Genomic DNA, 22679 nt, shown 5'->3' on the forward strand with positions numbered 1-22679 from the left:
CATACGGAAAAAAATATAATTGCGGTGACACTCCTGAGAAAAACAGTGTGAACCCGGCTTCCCTGCCATTTTCAGACTCAAACATTTCTTTAAAACACATACGGTACAGGATGGAATGGCTGTTTGCGCGGTAGATCTGCTCTGTGATTGGCTGAAATTACGGTGGATGTCACATTTTAGGGCAGGATGATATGGCTCTGTACATCGGTGAAACCTCAGCCATTACCCCTGGTGAAACCGGGAAGGTAGCAACCTGTGTGGCCTCTGCAGCAACCGTGATGATTCATCTGCGGCGTCGCCTGAGAAAATCTGAGGCGCGCGCGCAGACTGGGTTTGATGACGATCACACTGTTCTCCCGTATCTAGGGCACGCCGTGCCTCACCTTTGTTACAAAAACAAGCCCGCGCATGGTGCGCGAGAGCTCGCGCGCACTTGTGTGAGGGAGCAGCCCATCTGTTTTCAATTATCGCGCATGCGGCTGGGCACGATAATTGGAAACGGATGTCGCCCGTGCGGGTAACCGCACTGGTTAGGCCGTGGGCGGAGCAACGGCGGGACATGCACCCGCCTTTGCCAAATTGCGTGCTGTCTTTTTTGAAAGACAACACGCAGAGCTCAATTAAAATAAGCAAAAAAAGCTTGACCTAATGATGCTCCACAGAAAAAAGGAACACTCATAGAGCAAATGAGAACCAGTTTGAAAGCCTTGAAAAAGAATATTATATGAAGTGATTAAATCCCTTGCAAACCGGGAGAGTTCTAACTGAAACTAGACACTCTAGAAAATTGCATAATCCATGAAGCGAAAATGAACCATATGGGCAGGGGTAGACTAGAAAATGGAAAAGAGCCCATATTTAAAAAAGAGAGTTCATGCAGGATATTATTAAAAACGTTTAGTTCAGGGTTGTCAGATGGAGGAAAGGGGTGCATTATTCCTTTGGTCCTACTCTTTTTCAGGGACACATGCTGCGAAATACATTTTTCAGATTTTGGAGAAAGCCTGTCCTGTTTATCAAAGATGATGAAGATAATTAATGCTATATCACTAAATGGTGACAGAGGCTAGAGCTTCTATGGTGCTTCTTTCCCTGGAGAATATATATATATGTTTGTTTTTGTTGTTTATTAAAGATGCTCACAGTAAGTAAAGCCTTAAAGGCGCATAAAATAACTTCTGGCATGTAAGGTGACCCAATGTGACCTCACAGAGTAAATGAAAACATCTCTTAACAAGGAGAACACTTAGATCTCATAAATGGTAAGAAAAAAAGGACTGCGCGGAATACCTTCAACGACTTAAATAGAAATATTGGCCACCACTCGGTGAGTGATAGTTCATTTCACACTCTGCTCTTTGCTAAAATAAGCAGTATTACTAGATCACTTTGAACAGGCTCTGTTTTCCAAGATGTAGTTTACAATGAAGCTCACGGAAGGACAAAGGCAAACAACATCTCGTAACAAGGAGAACACTTAGATCTCATAAATGGCAAGAAAAGAAGGACTGCGCGGAAATCCTTCAACGACTTAAATAGAAATATTGGCCACCACTCGGTGAGTGATAGTTCATTTCACACTCTGCTCTTTGCTATCATAAGCAGTATTACGAGATTACTTTGAACAGGCTCTGTTTTTCAAGATGTAGTTTACAATGAAGCTCACGGAAGGACAAAAGCAAACATTAGTGGCCTGATGGAGTTCTGCCAAGGAGAATCATGCCATAGGAGGTGGGTAACTAGCTGCTTCAATGAAGTGTTTCACAGAGTAGCAATGTACACCCCATAATGTGATAATTGGTTGCCACAGCAATTGTTCTATATTTCCATAAGCTTTTAGGAGTGACAAAGCGCAGGTCACATTCCCAGTCTGAATGACGAGCTCCAGCACCCGTTGAGGTTGTAATAAAATGCGTGCTTGTTGTTAGCTTTGACGGTCCCGGAGCAGGACTCTATTTGGGTCTCATTTCAGGCGAGGTTCTGCCAGTTGCAGGCCTAACGTTCTCTACGTCACTGCCTGTGCCATGTATGCTGCCTCACAGACTGTCCGTCCCAGTGCTGGGCAGTTAGGTTGGCAGTAGCAAGGTGGGAGGTAAGGTGAACGGAACTGTATGGGCCAAGTTAAAATGAGTCAGTTCTTCAGGAAAACCCCATTTGTTTGCAAATGTATGTTTTTATTATTTCATGGACCAAACCAGGCGACTTCCAAAGGCACTGCTGCTTAAGGATACAACATGTGTTACTGCGCTCACATTCCCAGGTTTCATTCCAGTGCCCTGCATTGAGTTCACGTCCTATACACCGTGATAATTTGCATATTCGAAGATCTTCCTAATCGATAATCTAACACGCCGTCGCAGTCAGGAAGTGGCACCTCCCTTCCCAGGTATGCATGCTCCATTAAAACATAGCTAGCAAGGCTGCATTCCTGCAGGCGGAAGCTGCAGGACAAAGGGGGCAGAGCGGGAAAGAGCTACAATGGACCAACGTGATGGAAGGGAAGACTCTGAGGTGTGAAGAGAACGGGGTGGAGGTGATGAAAGGTAATGATAGGGGGATTTGAGAGTGCACCAACAAGAATGCAGGTGCAGAATCTGAAACATTGAACAAAGCGTCGTGTACGGTACTGATGAGTGTGCTGAGAGGACCCCTGGGTGACAGCCTAGGGTACCAGGGCAAGAGGATCGTCTTCTCAAGGTCGCGTGGTCTGCCTCAGCATGCATGCTCAAGGGAGCATGCTCCGTTGTCAGAGTTCAGAACTGAAGCCTCCTTTGGAACTTCCGCCTGTTCTCAGCACATGGAAAGACCACCCAGTGACGTAAAGCAGTCTAGGTCACGGAGACTTGTAAATACCTAGAGCCAGGTATCAGCTTGTACTGCCTGCTGGATATGGATCTCACTTTCAAAGGCGAACCGTGCTGAAATTATTGTTCTACATCAACAGTGCATCTGGGCATGTGATCAATTAATCAATAACTTAAGAAAATAGAGAAAAGCTTATGGGGTTTTAACGCTTCTAAAGCTCATGCTATGTCACTGCCAAGGTAAACGGAGTCAGACTGTCCCTGAAAGCACTGTGAGGAGGGAAACAACTTGATGCGGAGCTTCCCAGCGGAATGCCGCACATTCCTCGTGCACCAACAGTAAAAGCAGATCGATGATTACAAAACCTCGGGAGTCTGACAGGAGGTGCCTGGCTCAGGGGCAGACTACGATGCAACTTACTAACCACTGAAGACTCTTACTAACATGGCATAGCCTACATGAGAACCGATGCGCCGGCGAATGGATTATACAACAGCACTATTTACAGGAGCACTGTCTGGTGCTCAAGTAAAGAGCTCTGATACATTCGAGTCAAGTTGGCACCATATAAAACTCTGAAGAAAGAGCTGTAAGAGATGTTTAACACGCTCCAGATATTTGGAACCGTTTGTTTCTGGCTCATGTATAAGCCCCAATCTGCTGCAGTCTATTCACTGAAGCCTTTACTAACATAGTTAGAGCACTCCGTGGATAGCGACTGTAAAAAAAAAAGATAAGGCTGGGCACAGGCGCGTAGTGGTGCACGCGTGCGCACACACACAGCGTTTCCCTTGGGGCACCAGATAATTACAAACATATGTCGCCAAAGCTCGCTCCCGCAAAGGAATCACCAAACGTGCACGCGTTGCCATTGAAAGCAATGCAACGCGTGCATGTTTTTTCCCGAAAAAGCGAAATCAATTCTAAGAGGTCTCTTCCTACGCTGCGCATGGGTGCTGCGTAGGCGAGTCCTAAAAACAGCTTTCTATAGCCTGAGCTTGACATTCAAACAGCTGTGATAGAGTTGGTTATTTTAAATTAAAAGATAGGCACTAAGCACATGCATGGAAACAGGAGAGCGCAAAAATATGTTGATTAAAATAGCACAGATTTTGTTAAAGTGGGCACAAATTAACAACAGTTTAATATGCTTGAACTCAGAATCTAAAGATGCATCTTTTAGTAAAGGTGATTTTTACATTCTCTGTTTGAAAATACCACTTTTAGAAAGTAGGCATTGCTTAGCCATCCTGTGTGCTGCTGGGATGTGTACTGACTGTCTGGCTTTGGAGTGGCAGGACTGAGTTAGTGCCCTTTCCTGAATGAGTCAGGGCTGGGATGAATAGACTTGGACTGCATTCAGAGTAGTGGGAGGAGTTTACACTAGAACCTGAATAGGCCCGGTCTGCATTTAGAGTGGTGGGAGGAGATTTCCCTGGCACCTAAATAGGCCCTGACTGCCTTGGACAATGCTGTCTCCACCTCCTGACAGGAAGCTGCACCAGAGAGGACAGAACTGGCTCTGGCTGGGCACAGACACTCTCTGCCTGAGAGGGCAAAGGATTTTGGGCTATAAAAAGTGGGGCCCAAACCCCTAAACTTTGGAACTCTTTTGGAACCAAGGAGACTGCCAAGAAGAAGAGCTGGGACTACCACTTTGCTGTGTGTTTTGCTGTGTTGGCCTGCAGTGGCTGCTTCTGTCTTGGGCAGTGAAAGGACTGGGGACTTGAACTTTCTGCAACTTCCTTTTTGTGAGTTTCTCCAAGGGCTTGAGGTAGAGCTTGCCCCCTGTTCACGAAGTCTCAGGAACAGCAAAGGATTCAAGTTCTTCTGCCATCAGCACTTGGGACTCTGCGTTTTGTGCTGCAACCAAAAAAAAGCAACCAGACGCCGTCCACGACGCTGCTGCTGGCTCCGTGTCCTGAAGGCACCGCAGAGGGCACCGCCGCAACGCCGCACCACAACCCTGGTCTCAGCGACGACACCACCTGACGTTGCCACGAGCCACTGATTGCACCTCGACCTGTGCGCACTGCACTCCACACCACCTCGCTTCATGCTGTCACCTTGGTATCCCCCATGCCGACAGTCCACGCCGACATCGACACCGCTACTTGCACCATGGTTCGAGGGCACCGCTCATAAGTTACACAATGCACCATCCTCATCCCGCACTGCATCCTTGGCCTTCCGATGCCAGCGACATCAACTCCAGTTCGTCAGCCGATGACAGCACTTCAGCAACGGCGACGCCACTGCTTGCTCCGTGACCTGCCAGCACCTCGACCAGCACCGCATCACTTCTCACCGCAGCCCTGGGCTCACCGACCTCGCTGGACGACCGTCACCGAGCTGCTGCCTGTACCGCGACCTGAGGGCACTGCACGCCACACCGCTGCACTTTGCACCGCAGCCCGGACGCCTGCCGACACCAGCGCTCCTGACTTTAACCACGAGGAGTTTGATCTGCAACGCGTGTGACTTCAAGTGCCCGACAACTCCTGCACCGACCTCTAGAACCGACGACTGCGAACGCCATGCTTTCGGAGCTCAACGAGAGGTCGCCGACGCCCTGCATTTCCAAAGATACTGTTTTGCGGGCCTTCCCGACACTGTAGCTGGCCCGCGATGCCGCAGTCAGCCAGAACTATTTGGATTTGGTGTTCACGACGCCGTGATAGCCCCAGACGGAACTATCGACTTCAAGGAGCTCTATTTCAAGTCTATTTTGATTACTGAAGATTTAAGAACTGTGTTATATCTTGGTACAGTGTGTTTCTTCCTATTTAGTTCTCCATCAGTGGAACACTGGGTGATGATGTCATGTGGAATGTTGATCTGTGAAACACACAGTTGAAGATGGGCTGAGCGCCTGGCTGGCTGCTCCTGGTGGGGCTCTTTAAGGGCTCTTCTCTGGCTTAAAACACACCCTAAGTAGTGAAAACAAACAAGAACCGACCACCTTGTGAACAGGCTTGTTGACATGCACATGTAGCGATGTGAAAATACTTTACATTGCTAAACCTCTAACGACTGTGCAAGAAAGTACATTAACGGTACGATGTCAAAATGCGTAAGAAATACGCCAAACAACAAAGCCAAAGGTGTGCCTGTCACCGTGATCCAAAAGGCAGGCATAAAAAAAAAGGTAAACAGTACATGGTGATAATAAAATCAACATCTCCAGGAGACTTCCCATCTTAAATTACTTTGGAGGAGATACAGTACCCGCTGAAAACAGAAGAACACCAATAGTTGCCAGAAACAAAGTGCTTGTCAGCAGACACCATGCCGGTTGCAAAGTCCCAATTGTTATTACCAAAAGTACCTTGAATTGAAACGTGTATTTCACAGCTCGAAGATCTGCAGTGTTGCTGGATGGCCACCAGATGGCAAATACGAAGACACACAGAAGATTGCTCGTAAACACAAGATGGCAGCACGTCTTTTCACGCTGTGCCGGGTGACTCCCGGCATCAGCGTGCACCAAAACGACACAAAGAAGCATGAAGGAATCCGAGTTGGAGGCGACGTGGGGACTGTGAATAGAACAGCGCGGGACAAGAAGAGTGTACAGGTAAGCGCGTGCTTTGCATGGCTCGTGCGCGCCCGCTTTAACACAGAACCAAGACGGTTGAACTGCCATATCAAGGAAGCAACTGGGGCAAAAAAAAATAAAGATAAACTCACCCCACAACTCGAAATACCAAGCGTCCACCACACGTGCCATGTGAAAAAAAAATGCCTGTGCCGAAATAAAACATGCCGATTCCTCTCACACAAACTCGGGGAAAGCTTCATTTCTCATTGACATCCAAAGCCCCATACGATGTACAAAGTTAACAATCCATTTTGGGAAGGCAGTAGCGAGGGGAAGACTACATTAACGATGACAGCTTGTCTCTACATGAACGATGAGAGCTTGTCTCTTGTCACTAGATTGATGCATGAGCTTGTTTGAAAGACGACAGCTTGTCACGTGTTACTTGTTTTGGCAGAGTACACCCTTGTTCCTAAAATGTTGAGACGCCTCTCCTGAGGTCACAGCATAGGCTTACTCTCTCTTTAGGGCACAGCAGAGAACACAGCACTTGACCAAGGCGTTGGGCTTACCCTCACCTGAGGGCACAGCAGAGCACAAGCTTACCCTCACCTGAGGGCACAGCAGAGCACAGGCTTACCCTCTCTTTAGGGCACAGCAGAGAACACAGCACTTGACCAAGGCGTTGGGCTTACCCTCACCTGAGGGCACAGCAGAGCACAGGCTTACCCTCACCTGAGGGCACAGCAGAGCACAGGCTTACCCTCTCTTGAGGGCACAGCACCTGACACCAGCTTTGAAGAATGTCAGGCTAGATCTGCAACTAAACAGACGCTGTAGGTACAGCAAACAGAGACTTAAGCTGCAGTAGAGACCGGAACTGGCACTGTAGAGTTGAGGGCGACCGTTGTAGAGGTCACTGGTGGGGCTGATGAGTGCCAGAAGTTGAGTTAACACAGCTGTAGTTACAAGAGTTGCTTTTATCTTGAGAGTAGGTACTCCAGATGTCCTCAGAGGTAGCAGAAGCAGGTTCTAAGTTTCAATTCATCGCCAAAAACATGTTATGTATGTATAAGTCGCCCAGCGCTTCATGTTTTTTTTTTCTTTTGTGTGTAAGCCGCCCTACGCTTCACGTTTCTGTTAATGTAAGTCGCCTTGCGCTTTAACTTTATGTTCACTGGGTGCTATGTTCTTTCTCTGTTGTTTTACCCAGTGCTGTTAAAAATTGTTTTGTTACCTTTAATTCTATCACAGGGAAGCATGATTAATCTTATGCATTTTTCGTCTTCTCTGTCATCTTGTTCTTACTGATGTGATTGCTCTCTCGCACACCCACCTGGCCAGTTGGAGTGCAGAGGGAGTACTCATTGACGTTTTTTTTCTCATTTGTAGAAAGGAGGATGGGTAACAAGTTATGTTATTTGTTTCTTTAAGACCTTTGCTTGTTTTCTGTTTCCTTAAGAACTTTGCTTGTTTTCTCTTTTTCTACCTTCGCTCTGTTCGCCCTTGTATCCTTCTATTTAGTTTGGTTCTTCTGAGCTCTTTATCTGATTCTTTATTTCTTTGTTTGGTTATTCGTTTGGAAGGAAGGAGGATATGTTATATCTTGGTACAGTGTGTTTCTTCCTATTTACTTTTCCATCAGTGGAACACTGGGTGATGATGTCATGTGGAATGTTGATCTGTGAAACACACAGTTGGAGATGGGCTGAGCGCCTGGCTGGCTGCTCCTGGTGGGGCTCTTTAAGGGCTCTTCTCTGGCTCTTCACTGGCTTAACTCTGGCTTTACACTGGCTGTACTACTGATCCTGTAACTAACCTGAATAAATCATCTGAATCATACCTACCAGTGTGGACCTGATTACTACAAACTGTATGGTGGATTTTATCGTTTTTGGCCTTGTTTTGGATATATCAAAATATTGGATATTTTTCAAAACTGGTGTGGTGTCCTTTTGTAGTGCTTTCACTATGTTACTGTTGGTTATATGCAAATGTTTTACATACTGCCTCTAAGATAAGCCTGACTGCTCGTGCCAAGCTCCCAAGGGGGTGAGAAGGGGTTATTTTAGCAATGTAATGCCCTTATCCTGACTAGAAGGAAGGGTCCCTACTTGGAGAAAGGTGCAAACCCTTGCCAACTAGAGACCCTCATTTCTAACAGTATCAGACTACAATAATCTGCGGCATCACAAGCAGATTCCAATATTTCCAGTCTGAGGTAGACAGCACAAATAAAGTCCCTCTCTGTAACTGCAATATGCATGATATTTAGAATAAAAGTGTGCTGCCATTCTGCCTAGTTTTACAAGCAAATCATAACGAAACATTGAATTAGAAGACTTCAGCACAGAGACACTGCAATATGCTAACGAGCCTCTGGGATGAATACTGCTACTAATAATACCGGTTTCCTGTTATATAGCGGGTATAGCACAACAAAGTGACACCCACTATGTCATACTCACCAGTTGCTCTTTGGAATGTCAGGCAGCCCCCTGGGATAATGCTTCTCCCATTACTCCGGCTTATGATTTGCTGGCCTGCTGCCTTACAATATTTTCACTAGACATAGCCTTAGCGCACAGCAACCATTGGCTTCTGAGTGGGTCAACAAACATAAGAGCAGTACCTATAGCGGTCTAGTGTTTGGCTATGCCGGGAAGGCCACCGGAATAAACCCCACACAATGTATCACTCTCTGGCCAGGCATGGCCAGAGAGCTTAAATAAAGGAGCGGAGGTAGCACGGGACTTCCGGCTCATACTAGGTAACGCTGTGTCTGGTGCCAGTTATTTATCGCTGTCGAGCCCATGTGCATGTTGGGCCTATACCCTAGAACGTAACAGTACCGATGACAATTGACGTTGATGAAGGACAAGGGGGAGAGGTTGTGGCCTTATTGCCAGAGCTGCTGACTTTGAAGCTGGGGAACCGAGTTTGGGCGTCGGCCAGCTTTCTGTGATTCTGCGCAAATCACTTGTTCCCCGTGCCTACCAAAAAATGACTGTGTCCTTGAGTAACGTAACTGGTACCCATGTAAAGCCGTCCAATTGCTTTGGGTCGAGTTCGCGCTATATAAATCTGCAAAAATAAAAAAAAATAGACATGGAGACGGGACTTGTGGAAATGTGGATTTTCCTGATCAGTTATGTCCCCTATCTTGGACCCCAACGATTCTATGTGCATGTCACAAGTACATGTATGTTCCCTCCAGTTCCAGTTTCCAAGACGCAAACATATGTGTGTCTACCGTCGACATGTTCTCTGTCAGATCCGCCATCAATGGGCTGGATATTCAATTCCTAAGTATGAAAAGCCACCGACTTTATATGGCTAAGGTACTCCATTTTTACAGTTCAGGCAAGTAGGCCCGATTCTTTCCTCAAAGCCTTTCCCTGCTCTCTGTCTCTGACAGTTTCAGCTTGAGCTCGCATCTGTATCCATGAACTTTGTCCTACTCCCTGTGCAGCTAACGGTGCCTGCCTCGGCCAGTTTTCGCCTGCCTGCCAAGAAGCTGTATTTCACCTTCGAATTATCTATTTTGCTCTTCAGCCGATGCATTCCTGTCTAGTGATTTAGGTAAACATTTCCTTTAGCTCACAAGCAAAGGACTCAGCCTTTCCGTCCTCCTGCAAGTGATTCATAGCCCTGTTGCCATGGAAAGTTTTCTGCCCCTCGCTTCTCATATAGACACTTAGACGCTTGTACACGCACATACAGTTAGTATAGAATAGATTCTGTCCGAGAGTCCTTCCTTGTGGATAACATAGTTCTCTAAACATAGGATGTTAGATATGATTTGGGATTAGGTTGACATGACCCCCTAGACTTCTCGTCCCCACATGTAGAGCTAAATGTCAAGTCCCCTTCACCCCCTAGTTGCACGTCAATCACACGTCATGCTGCTGCGCACGCATCCATGTTAAGTATTATCGTATAGATCCACCTATGTAAGATAATGAGAGCCAATCATGTTTCTTTTTACTCCTTATTACGCCTAGTTTCAATTACGTATCACTATGTTAATTTATCTTATCAATTGTTACGCCTTTTTGCACTTGTTTCATTGTAAATGTATGACCTATAAAAGTTACTTCTTGTCAATAAAGTATTGTACTTCACTTCCTGAACCCTCGTGGTGACGGAACCTGAAGGCCGCGACTCGAGTCGGCCATTTTGGATGGAATAAAGCCCATTTAGAAACCTCTTATACCACGGATTTCTGCCTCTTGTTATTCTGAGCTATTTTACTTTATTTTAAGGATTCCGTATGAAATTCAGTTTCGGTAAAAAGAATATTTACCACATAATGGCGCCCGAATAGGGACACTTTCTCATCTCACGCGCCGGCGGTGCGTTGCAGGCCCGGTCTCCTGCCACAGCTGGACGGACCATAAACGCGTACCAGCAGGATTTCCTGTAAGCTCCCTCCGGTCAAGCGGGGGCGACTGAGGCTGCGATCAACCCAGACGAGGCGGTGAGAAGTGCGAAGTATCCCGACCAGAGCCTAGCTGAGAGAGCAAGATCCGAGGTATACAGAAGCCCACCAGGTTTTTCGAAACCCCGATGTCCAGAGGGTCCGCTATCCGCAGTTATCGAGTCCTGTCCATTCTCTGAGGCCTTCCGTTTCAAGGAGCTACTCGGTGAGTACCATCGCCGGGGAGGCGTGTTGACGCGCACATAGGTTGTGCCGGTCAAGACGGATTTGGGTACACAAATCCGGTCGGCACTGTTTAGCAGTGTATATGTACTGTTTAGCAGTATATCAAGTATTCCGAAGTATTCAGTTATTGTCAAGAATTCAGCGTGGTGATTAGTTAGGCAGACTGTCATCATTGTCGGTTATTGTTAAAATGTTTAATGTTTAATGTTTAAAAGTGTTCAAATGTCTTGCATATTGTGGTATGAATGATTGTTCCTTGTTCGCTGTTCATTATTGTGTTTTTCGTATTAAGTGAATTCAAGAGTAAGTATCAGATCAGTTGTCAATATGCCGCTCTTCTCGAAGTTAAGACAGATTACTACCAGAAAAGGGGTGCTTGAAGAAGCAGTTCCTATTCCTCCTAGGGACACTCCAGGGCATTTTATGTACCACAAGCATGGCTTAGATGCCATATTGTTTCTTGATCTATGGGTAGATTATACCAAGGGATTGCCGGAAAGTCAAAGGTGGCCCGCAGCGGGAACCTGGGATGCAGAGTGCATCATGAAAGTGGAGGAAGAGTTATGGAAAAGAAAGGTCAGACAGTCACAGAAAGACGCTGTTGAGTTATGGCGTAAAGAATCTCATAGACGTACAGAAAAAGCACGTAGACAAGAAGAGAGGAGTAAAGAAAGTTCAAATAAAGTTCAAGTAGATCTATTAATTGAGGAAGGTATCCGAGTGAAGTCAGAACAAGTAAATAGACAAAGAAATGCTCTTATGAATGGTATGTATCCCCTTCTAACCGAAGGACTACCAAAGGCTGTTCCAGGGATGCCAAAAGACTTGCCACCCCCGTTATTTCCAATTAAGGTACATCAAAAAGGGCATCCCAGAACCGCAGAAGATGTTTTTCTTTCCTCATATCTAGACGACACAGCTCCCGAGTATACTAACGCCACACTACATAGACCGTCTGGCGGAGGGGTTCAACGTCAGGATCAGGCATCCGACCCCGTGCAACAGCAAGTCCCGATACAAGCTTCGGCAAGCACATCTGTCCCCGCAGTCGATTCTACAGTGGTATCGACACCCATAGTTGCTGTGTCACGTTCAACGAACCCATTCACACCCGATGCCCCAGATGGGGCCACGGGAGGTGCTAGCAATACCTTTACACCACCCAGAATAAATAAACTTGTCTTTCAAGAATCAGCGCATTCACGTACACCTAAATTCGTAAGTGAACGTACGCTTAAGGAACTCCTTGTAAATTGTAGATATGACCCGGTGGTTGGTAAAGAGGACGAAATGGTCCTGGCATCATTACGCATCAGGCGAGCCGCAGAGTATTTAGCAAGGTTACCAGGAATGACTACGCATCTAGATAACATATACCATTTTGTTCAAACAGGACGAGATCCAGGATGTATTAACAGAGCTATGGAATTCCAGAAAGTAGAGATACAGGGGGAACTGTTACGTTTCCTCATAAACTGTGTGATCAGAAATCAAGACCGTCCGGGGGTAGACCCGAATGCAATGCTTATTCTTACAAGATGGAGCCAGAATATATCAGAAGGGAGACACGATAAGCAAAATTGTATAATAGCCATGTGCCGAAAAATCCGTAGAGAAATAGAGCGTATTCATGAAGAAAGATTGGGAACAGACGAGTTCGAGCAAGATGAAGTGTCCGAATCAGGGAATTCCGCAAGACAGTCAGAGACCATAGCCTATGTAGGCAGAGGAAGATCCTGTAATAATGCTAGATGTTTTTCTGATCCCATACACTCTGTATGCCCAAATAATAGCAGAACGTATCCGACGCCTGTAATAAATCTGAAGTCTCCTGAACGTTTGTTTCAAGCCGCAGATAAAATACTACGAGAACGAAGGGGTTACCACCTCCTCGATTCCATGGATGAGCAAGAATTAGCCAGATCAGCTGTTCACTGGATTGACAGTCCTGAAATATACGGTGATGAGATCGTAGCACACACGTTTTTTAATCTCAGTGCAGATGAACAACGTTTAGCTGGAATCTATATGATTCAGCAACTCCTTATATTATATAAGAGCCAACATGCTGACCCTGGTCCTCTACCTGATATATTAACGGAACTACTCACGAACAGATGGAGAGGTTCTAGTAACAAGCTAATTAAAGAGATATTAGTGTCACGTAAACAGTATGTCCTTTTTGTAAATCCGGATTCTCTCTCGCTGCCCCACAGAGAAAGAACGCCGTACTATATGGATAGACAAAATCCTTTACGAGAAGTGCACCCAATAAAAGGCGAAGACAATGAGTTTCACCGTGTATTTGTTTACACACCCATATCAAAAATGGAATTATTAGAAATGAAGAAAGTAGTACCTAGTCATGACAAAGACCCAGCGGGTTTCCACCGAGAAATTAAAGACATGTTACTAATGGGAGAGTACACCTTTCCTGATATTATGACGATATTAAAGGTGCTTTTGCCTGCTGGCATCTATGAAAAACTGAAAGAAAAAGAGTGGGAAGTGGGAGACCAAAAGATAGACTGGACAGCATTAGCAGAGGAAGAAAGGGCCCGAACTGCAGGTTCAGGGCTCGGGGATAAAGTTAAACTGTTACCAGGTTTACTAGTACAGGTACTGCCACGTCTATTAACTACAAAAAAGGAAGATTGGGGTGCAATCACAGCCTGCAAACAAAAGCAAGATGAAGACACAAGCGATTATTATGCTCGATTTGAAAAATGTTTTGGTATAAACAGTGGTATAAAAGCAAGTAGTGACTCATATCCACATTTATTTGTGACAAAATTAGTGGAAAATGCATTGCCTCCAGTGAAGAATAGAATATTGAAATTCGAGAGTACCTGGCAAAGTAACACTCCGTCACAAATGCTACAAATGTTACAGTATCATCACAATAGAATTAGGGATGAACAAGAACACGAGCATAGACGCATGAAGGATACAAAAATGAAAATGCTAGTTTCTCAGACAGTACCAGCAGAGGGTCACAAAAAGGGTGTGACACATTCTGGTGATTCTGCAGCTCCCGTAAAAGGAACCTGCAATTACTGTAAGCAACTAGGCCATTATGTACACGATTGTCCAGTCCTGAAACGTAATATAGCTACAGGTATTGCAAAAGAGAGACCACGATTAGTTAGACAAGATCAGAATGAACAAGGAGCTATGCAGCATGGACAGTCCATGCCAGTTCAGCAACAGTCCATGCCAGTTCAGCAACAGTCCATGCCAGCCTCACAGCAGCCCATACAGTTTGTGCCAGCTGCACCACCGTTGCCTGCTACTGCCACACAAACCACAACACGACAAATGTATCAGACTGCACAATATGAATATCCTGAGTATCAGCGTTACGCATGAACAAGCCTAGAGAGGGAAGTTGACTTACCGCTCATCGAGATTCCTGTAGATCAAGAAGGACCGTATGTACATAGTGAATTGTTAGGTCAAGATAGAAAATTCTTACTCGATACAGGGGCAAGTCGAACAACTATAAAACGTAGTGAAGTTCCAGGGGCACCCCTCTCAGGCTCTCAAAATGTTTCCCTTGGTTTTTCAGGAAAACCTATTGTTAATGAAGTATCACAGCCTCTCCCACTTACGATAGGACCTTTGACACGAACTACAGATTTATTGCTTACTAAATCATGCCCAGAAAATCTGTTAGGAATTAAAACTCTGAAAGCACTAGGAGCCATAATATGTTGTTCTCCGGAAGGAGTAAGGTTGTTTCTACGTGATTTTAAAGGTCACTATGTGTCTAGGGACATGGATCCCCGACTACAGACTTTACCAGTACATCTATGGGCACAAGGCCCTACGGATGTTGGCTGCATGAACATTACACCATACCGAGTCACATTGAAAGCAGGAGTGGTACTACCACGAATGCGACAATACAAGTTGCCACATGATGCTGTAGTGGCTTTGCTGAAAATTATTGATGAGCTAATTGCCCAGGGAGTAGTTGTAGAAACAGACTCCAATGTATGTAATTCACCGATAATTCCGATTCTTAAACGAACTGATCCTACTGCCCCACCAGTATACCGATTGGTTATTGATTTGCGTGAACTAAACAAGTGCATTGTACCACAATTTCCTGTGGTCCCTGATATATCATCATTATTGACAGCAATTGATTCCGAAGCAACATTCTTTACTGTAATTGATCTCAAGAATGCCTTTTTCAGCGTCCCAATAGATCCGGAAAGCCAATATTTGTTCGGATTCAGTTTAAATGGGCGCAGCTTTAAATTCTCACGCGCTCCCCAAGGATTCACAGAAAGCCCCAGCATCTACAGCCAAGCACTGAAACGAGAACTTGACAGTATCCACATGCCAGTCAATACTGCACTGCTTCAATATGTCGATGATCTGCTGATCACCGCGAGAAGCGAACGTGAATGTGAAAAGGCTTCTCTGACAGTTTTACATTTTCTAGCCGACAAGGGGCACAAGGTGTCTCCTTCTAAGCTGCAATTCTGTGTCCAGCGAGTTATTTATCTTGGTCACTCGCTGTCCAAGGAGGGAAGGCAGCTTACACCAGATCGCATCCAGTTAATTGCTAACATGTCAATACCCCAGACACAAAAGGAAGTGCGGGCTTTTATAGGCCTCACTTCATATTGTAGGCAGTGGATCCCTCAGTACGCATTTCTAGCAAAACCACTCATTCAGCTAACCACACAGGAGGCAGCCACATCGACTGTTCTCCCTTGGACTCAGGAACATACACAAGCTTTTGAAAGCCTAAAGGAAGCTTTATGTCAAGCACCTGTTTTAGCAACACCATGTTATAGCAAACATTTTACACTTTTTGTTACAGAACGTGAAGGTACTGCCTTGTCAGTACTCACTCAGGATCAAGCAGGATCACGCAAGCCATGTGCTTATTTTTCCAGTACATTAGATCCCGTAGCTCAGGCTTTGCCTGCATGCCTGAAATCAGTGGCGGCGACAGCTTTAGCAATCAGACAAAGCGATGCCATAGTATTAGGACATCCATTGACAGTACAAGTACCACATGCAGTAGAGGTTCTTGTGAACCGAACACAAACACAACACTTGACCATAGCAAGACTTATCGGTTATGAACTAACATTGTTTCAACCACACATAGAGATCCGACGGTGTAATACATTGAATCCTGCTACACTATTACCTGTAATTGGAACAGACCCACTAGCTCATGATTGTGTTGAAATCATTGAAATAAAGACGAAACCTAGACAAGACTTGACAGACGTTCCATTGTTAGATCCAGACCTGACGTTGTATGTAGACGGATCGTGCATGAGAACAAGTACAGGAGATTTAGTGGCCGCGTATGCAGTCACAACAGACACTGAAGTTATTGAGACAAATTGTATAGATACTTTGTCAGCCCAAGCAGCAGAACTTATTGCTCTAACACAAGCCTGTATTCAAGCCACAAATAAGAAAGTTAATGTATACACTGACTCACGTTATGCATTCGGAGTTGTACACGACTTCGGCGTACTGTGGCGAGAGAGAGGTTATTTAACCTCCCATGGTGCCCACATTCAGCACGGACCCCTCATTCATGCCTTGTTAGACGCAATACATCTACCCACTGCTATATCGATTATGAAATGTAAAGCACACACGAAGGTTACTGATATCATTTCTCAAGGCAATGATTTAGCTGACAGAACAGCTAAACAGACTGCTCAGAATCGCACATTAGACATGACAAAGCCAATAGTTCAGACACCAACACAGTGTATGACAATTAAGGATCCCGCACTTGACGTAATTGACATACAGACACATGCTACTGCAGAAGAATTAAAGAAATGGACTGAACTAGGAGGGATCCAGACAGATCAGGGATGGATGACGAAGGAGAAATCTGTATGGTTTCTTCCTGACTCTATGGTCCAAGCCATTATAGCTACAATTCACAGCCCGGCGCATTTAGGAGAAAAAGCTATGCTAGATAGCATTCAACACATTTGGTTCAATAAACATTTACGAGCAGCAGCTAAACAAAAGGTCCGTACCTGTATGATATGTTGTCAGTTCAACCCGGGAAAAAGTGTTCCCGTAGAACAGGGTGGATTCCAGACTCCTGATCATCCTTTTGAAGTGCTCCAAATGGATTATATCCAGATGGAACGATGTCGAGGATTCAAATATGTTCTTGTAGTTGTCTGCGCTCTCTCCCGATGGACTGAGGCGTACCCAGTATCAGATTACACGGCCCCGACTACTGCCAAACAGTTAGTTCGAGAATTCTTCCCACGGTACGGGCTACCACGTGTTGTATATTCAGATAACGGCCAGCCTTTCTCATCCGAATTAATGAAACATGTCTCACTTTTGTTGGGATATCAGTGGAAGTTCCACTGTGTCCGACACCCCGAGGCAGCAGGTCTCGTGGAACGACATAATCAAATTTTGAAAATCAGATTGTCTAAAATATGTAAGGAGAAAGGTGTTGACTGGATAGTAGCCTTACCAGTTGCACTATTTTACATAAGAATGGTAGCACACTCTCGAACAGGGCTATCCCCGTATGAGGTGATCTTCGGAAGGCCACCAAATATGTGGGGGACGCCTGTACCACGTAAAATAACTGATGTTAATTGTAATATGCTGACAGATTACCTGGCTTCCTTGATGTCTGCACTACGATCTTGTCGTTCACAGGTAGCTGCAGCTTTTCCTGACAACACTGAGGTGAAACCCCATGACGTTGCTCCGGGGGATCTGGTGTTTGTGAGGAATTTCGATCGGAAAACCCAATTGGAGCCCAGGTGGAAAACACCGAAGCTAGTCCTGCTGACCACAAGAACAGCCGTGAAAGTGGAGGGCCGCAAAGGATGGATACATTCCAGTCACGTTAAGAAATTTCATGGACTATCCTCGGATATAGACACTGTGCCCTGCACTCCCTCACAGACTGATTCAAAACTTCCCTTTGTTGAAAGGAATGACTCTCAGAACTATAAATTAAAACTTAGGCCCAAACAGTCGAGCAATTTGATTGTTTAAGTCCTCTCCAAGGTGAAGCGGTTGAATTGTCTCTGACATGTATCCCTTGGACCTGAGTAGAGAAAATACCAGAGAAATGTTGAAACGACAGGCGTATTGTAAATCACTGCGTAGCTACTGTGTGAGGACATTATTAATTCTGTTTTTATTGAGTGTTTTAATAATCATTACGAGTGTGATTTTGCACATATATCATCCTATTTCTAGACATGTTTATAATATTACTGCTGAACATTCTTTTAGTGACCTACCGCCACATGAACTATCTTATAGACTTGCGCTGCGCAATAACACCTTCATTAGTATGTTACATCATTCCCATCAGACTAGTAATGCCACCAATTGTTGGGTGTGTGGCCGACTCCCTCCCTATCAGAATAACAAAGGAGTTCTGCCTTTCTTTCCACATCCGTTCACACACAATGGCTCCTGTGGAGCATGGTTTAGTTTACTAAATTCCATAGACCCAGACACAGCAGTTTATCAACAACATTGGATATGGGGAAATCTGAATCTAGTTTTATTCAAAGTCTGTCACCCTAATAAGGAAGGTCACCCCAGTAGAACAGGAACTGATTTAGAAAATGAAGTGTATAAATTAGGTAATTTTACGCCTAACCTCATGATTTTGAACGTCAAATCCGAAGTTGAATTAATTCTGCCCACTATGTCAGTATTTCCAGTTAAGGGTGAATTATGTGTGAGAAAAGTTGGTTCCATACACATGGGCCATAGCAAATGCGTTACTACAGTAGAATATAGTGATCAAGGGAAATCTTCATTTAGAGCTTCTCGCCATTCTTACTTTATATGTGGTCAGACGGCATATATGCGTCTGCCTCTAGATTGGGATGGTACCTGTTACATAGCATTCCTTTTGCCACCTGTTTTCCTAGCTCCCCCTGATTATTATCGAAATGTTCATTTAGTACACAAAAGAGAGCGTAGAGATCTCCCAGTTGTCGATTATACTGAGACGGCATGGGACAAGTATGTAGATTTCAATAAAGGTATCTTTCCCTATATAGGTACTATATCAAATAGTAAGCTGATACGCAGACTCACCAAGACTCTTGAAGCTGTAGTAAACGAGACTATAACCGCCCTAGGCAATCTGACAGAGGAACAATCAGTGATGAGAATTGTTGTTCTCCAGAATCGTCTTGTCCTTGACGTCATCCTGGCCGATAGGGGCGGAGCTTGCAGGGTCATCGGATCCAGCTGCTGCATATTCATACCAGAAAATTCGCCATCTGTATATAAAGCTATAACACGCCTTCATAAGATTGTAAGCCAGATACACGAGAATCCAGGCACTTGGACGTGGTCCGGGTGGTTTTGGAGTGTGATATCAGCCTGGGGATGGAGAGTTCTATCCTTCCTAGGTATTGGCCTTCTTATGCTCTTTAGTTGTTGTTTATGCCTGCAATGTGGACCAGCGATTTGTGGTCTGTGTGCCACATCATGCATTCCATATCAAAGTTCTCGTTCAAAATGCCGGAAAAAGAAGGAAGAAGAAATGATGCTCCATGAGCAAATCGATGGAATAATGAAGATTGATATCTCTTGAAGGGCAAGTAGGGGACAAGGAGGGAATGTGGAAATGTGGATTTTCCTGATCAGTTATGTCCCCTATCTTGGACCCCAACGATTCTATGTGCATGTCACAAGTACATGTATGTTCCCTCCAGTTCCAGTTTCCAAGACGCAAACATATGTGTGTCTACCGTCGACATGTTCTCTGTCAGATCCGCCATCAATGGGCTGGATATTCAATTCCTAAGTATGAAAAGCCACCGACTTTATATGGCTAAGGTACTCCATTTTTACAGTTCAGGCAAGTAGGCCCGATTCTTTCCTCAAAGCCTTTCCCTGCTCTCTGTCTCTGACAGTTTCAGCTTGAGCTCGCATCTGTATCCATGAACTTTGTCCTACTCCCTGTGCAGCTAACGGTGCCTGCCTCGGCCAGTTTTCGCCTGCCTGCCAAGAAGCTGTATTTCACCTTCGAATTATCTATTTTGCTCTTCAGCCGATGCATTCCTGTCTAGTGATTTAGGTAAACATTTCCTTTAGCTCACAAGCAAAGGACTCAGCCTTTCCGTCCTCCTGCAAGTGATTCATAGCCCTGTTGCCATGGAAAGTTTTCTGCCCCTCGCTTCTCATATAGACACTTAGACGCTTGTACACGCACATACAGTTAGTATAGAATAGATTCTGTCCGAGAGTCCTTCCTTGTGGATAACATAGTTCTCTAAACATAGGATGTTAGATATGATTTGGGATTAGGTTGACATGACCCCCTAGACTTCTCGTCCCCACATGTAGAGCTAAATGTCAAGTCCCCTTCACCCCCTAGTTGCACGTCAATCACACGTCATGCTGCTGCGCACGCATCCATGTTAAGTATTATCGTATAGATCCACCTATGTAAGATAATGAGAGCCAATCATGTTTCTTTTTACTCCTTATTACGCCTAGTTTCAATTACGTATCACTATGTTAATTTATCTTATCAATTGTTACGCCTTTTTGCACTTGTTTCATTGTAAATGTATGACCTATAAAAGTTACTTCTTGTCAATAAAGTATTGTACTTCACTTCCTGAACCCTCGTGGTGACGGAACCTGAAGGCCGCGACTCGAGTCGGCCATTTTGGATGGAATAAAGCCCATTTAGAAACCTCTTATACCACGGATTTCTGCCTCTTGTTATTCTGAGCTATTTTACTTTATTTTAAGGATTCCGTATGAAATTCAGTTTCGGTAAAAAGAATATTTACCACAGACTAAGGGCTATAGGAAGTAAAGACAGCCTCTTCCTCTGAAAAAACACTTATTAGTTATGGAAATACATCAGATTTTGTAATGCATGCAAATATGAAAAGCACGGCTCCGTTGATATGCAGAGTATCGCTGTTATTGAAACATAACGAAAATAAAAGTAGCGTGAGAGACGCTCCAGCAGCTCTGCCTGACGCAGCCATGATGAGAATGGATCACGTAAGCAGATCGATGCGGAGGGGGGGAGGGAGGCTGGGCAATCTCACAAAACTCGTGTGCTTTTTTAGCAAATCTGCGCTCGGAGCAAGTGTAAATTGTAAACAGTAGTGGTTGAGAAAAGCACTGTTAACCACAGAAGTGCCGATGACCAGCTGTGGGGTGAGAGAGAGTGCACCTGCAATCACCGAGCAGCAGAGCACCCCGCCCCCTCACACACATCGCACTCGCAGCATGGTGGTTCTCAGCAGTGCTTGTGTTGTGAGAGAAGCTTGACTGTTGGCAGGGGGAACAAGCATTGGCATAGCCAATAGGTCTCGCCTTTGGGACCTTATAAGTGTTTAGCAATGCAACACTTGATGTTGTTGCACCAAGGATATTGTGCTGGATAAGGTCCCAAAGGCTAGACCTATTGGCTATGCCAATGGTTGTTTCAGATGTCATAGGTGCATGGCACAGCCTGGCACAATGCATAGGTTTCTGAAAGTTGTTTGTGCTACTAGTGGCCATAAGCTAAACTTGAATCGATGCATATCAGAATGTCTTCCATCCCTCTGCTCACCTTCAACAAAAAATGTGCACTGTTTCTGGAACAAAAAGCATGTTTTAGATTAGATAAAAATTGGTCCTTTTTTGACAAAATAATAGGTAACTTAAAAAGATTACTTAAAATAGAATTTGTGTATTGCCTGAACCTCAAACAGTCACTTCTAAGTGTATACTTTGATGTCTTCAAGTACGAATATGGATCAAGAAAGTAAGAATTTTGGCAGCACTCGACTTGTAGAAACACTAGGGTTATTGGTAGTGCACTTCCAAAAATGTTATTTCCTTTGGATAGGTGATTAGTATTTATAGCACTGTCGAGTGACGGTGTGTGAAAGGGAGGGGTCGGTGGGCTGCTCTGTGAGAGCTGAAAATGATGGAAGGGCTTATTCCATCATGGTGCCGACCGCTGTAGGAGAACATTATATTTTACAGCCACTCAAGAAAGAGAAGGGAGAAAAAGATCAACAAAAAGAAAATGGGAAGAAAGACCTGGAAGAGGAGAAGACAGAACAGAACAAGTGGAAAGAGAGAATGAGACAGAAGAGGGCAAAACTGAAAACAGCGATAGAGAGAACTACATAGAGAGGGAACAGTGGTACAAGATTGAGGAAGAAGCACAATAAAACTGCATGGACGATAGAAAGATGTAAAAGAGAGGCGGGAACCAACTTTGTAAAATGAACGAGAGGACCAGATGAAAGAGGGGAAGAGTGAAGTCTGGAAAGAGTGACATAGAAGCGGGGTAGGCCAAAGACAAAAAGAAACACCGGCTAGAAGAGAGAATAAATTGAGTAAGATAGACAGGAAACAGCAATAAAGAGATGGAGCAAGGAGTAAATTGTAGAGGAAGACAGAATATCACAAAGAAGGGGGAAGACTAGATGCAGTACTTTGTAAAGAAAAAACAAAAAACTAAAGTGCAGGAGTGCAAAGCTTTTCTTAAGAGCGCCAGGGCAGTCGAGTACAAATCCTTCCTGGTTGTTTCCAATTCAGTCAATTTTCATTTACCCCCAACAATGCCTGTGTCTTTGTTTCATATCTGCAAGTTGTTTTTCTTCCGAATGTTCTCCCTTTATCACCGTTTTCCTATTT

General features: G+C 44.8%; 1 protein-coding gene across 1 annotated transcript in view; it reads left to right on the forward strand.

Moving 5' to 3' along the window:
* Positions 1 to 22679, forward strand: part of LOC146870513 (uncharacterized) — a 171953-nt gene that overhangs the window by 41723 nt on the left and 107551 nt on the right. Inside the window, exon 2 of the mRNA XM_085643161.1 lies at positions 6160 to 6382. Coding sequence (XP_085499287.1) covers positions 6160 to 6382 — 223 coding nt within the window. The remainder of the gene's footprint in view (positions 1 to 6159; positions 6383 to 22679) is intronic.

Source organism: Triturus cristatus, chromosome 1_1, assembly GCF_964204655.1.
Source record: "Triturus cristatus chromosome 1_1, aTriCri1.1, whole genome shotgun sequence".
Taxonomy (NCBI): Eukaryota; Metazoa; Chordata; class Amphibia; order Caudata; family Salamandridae; genus Triturus; species Triturus cristatus.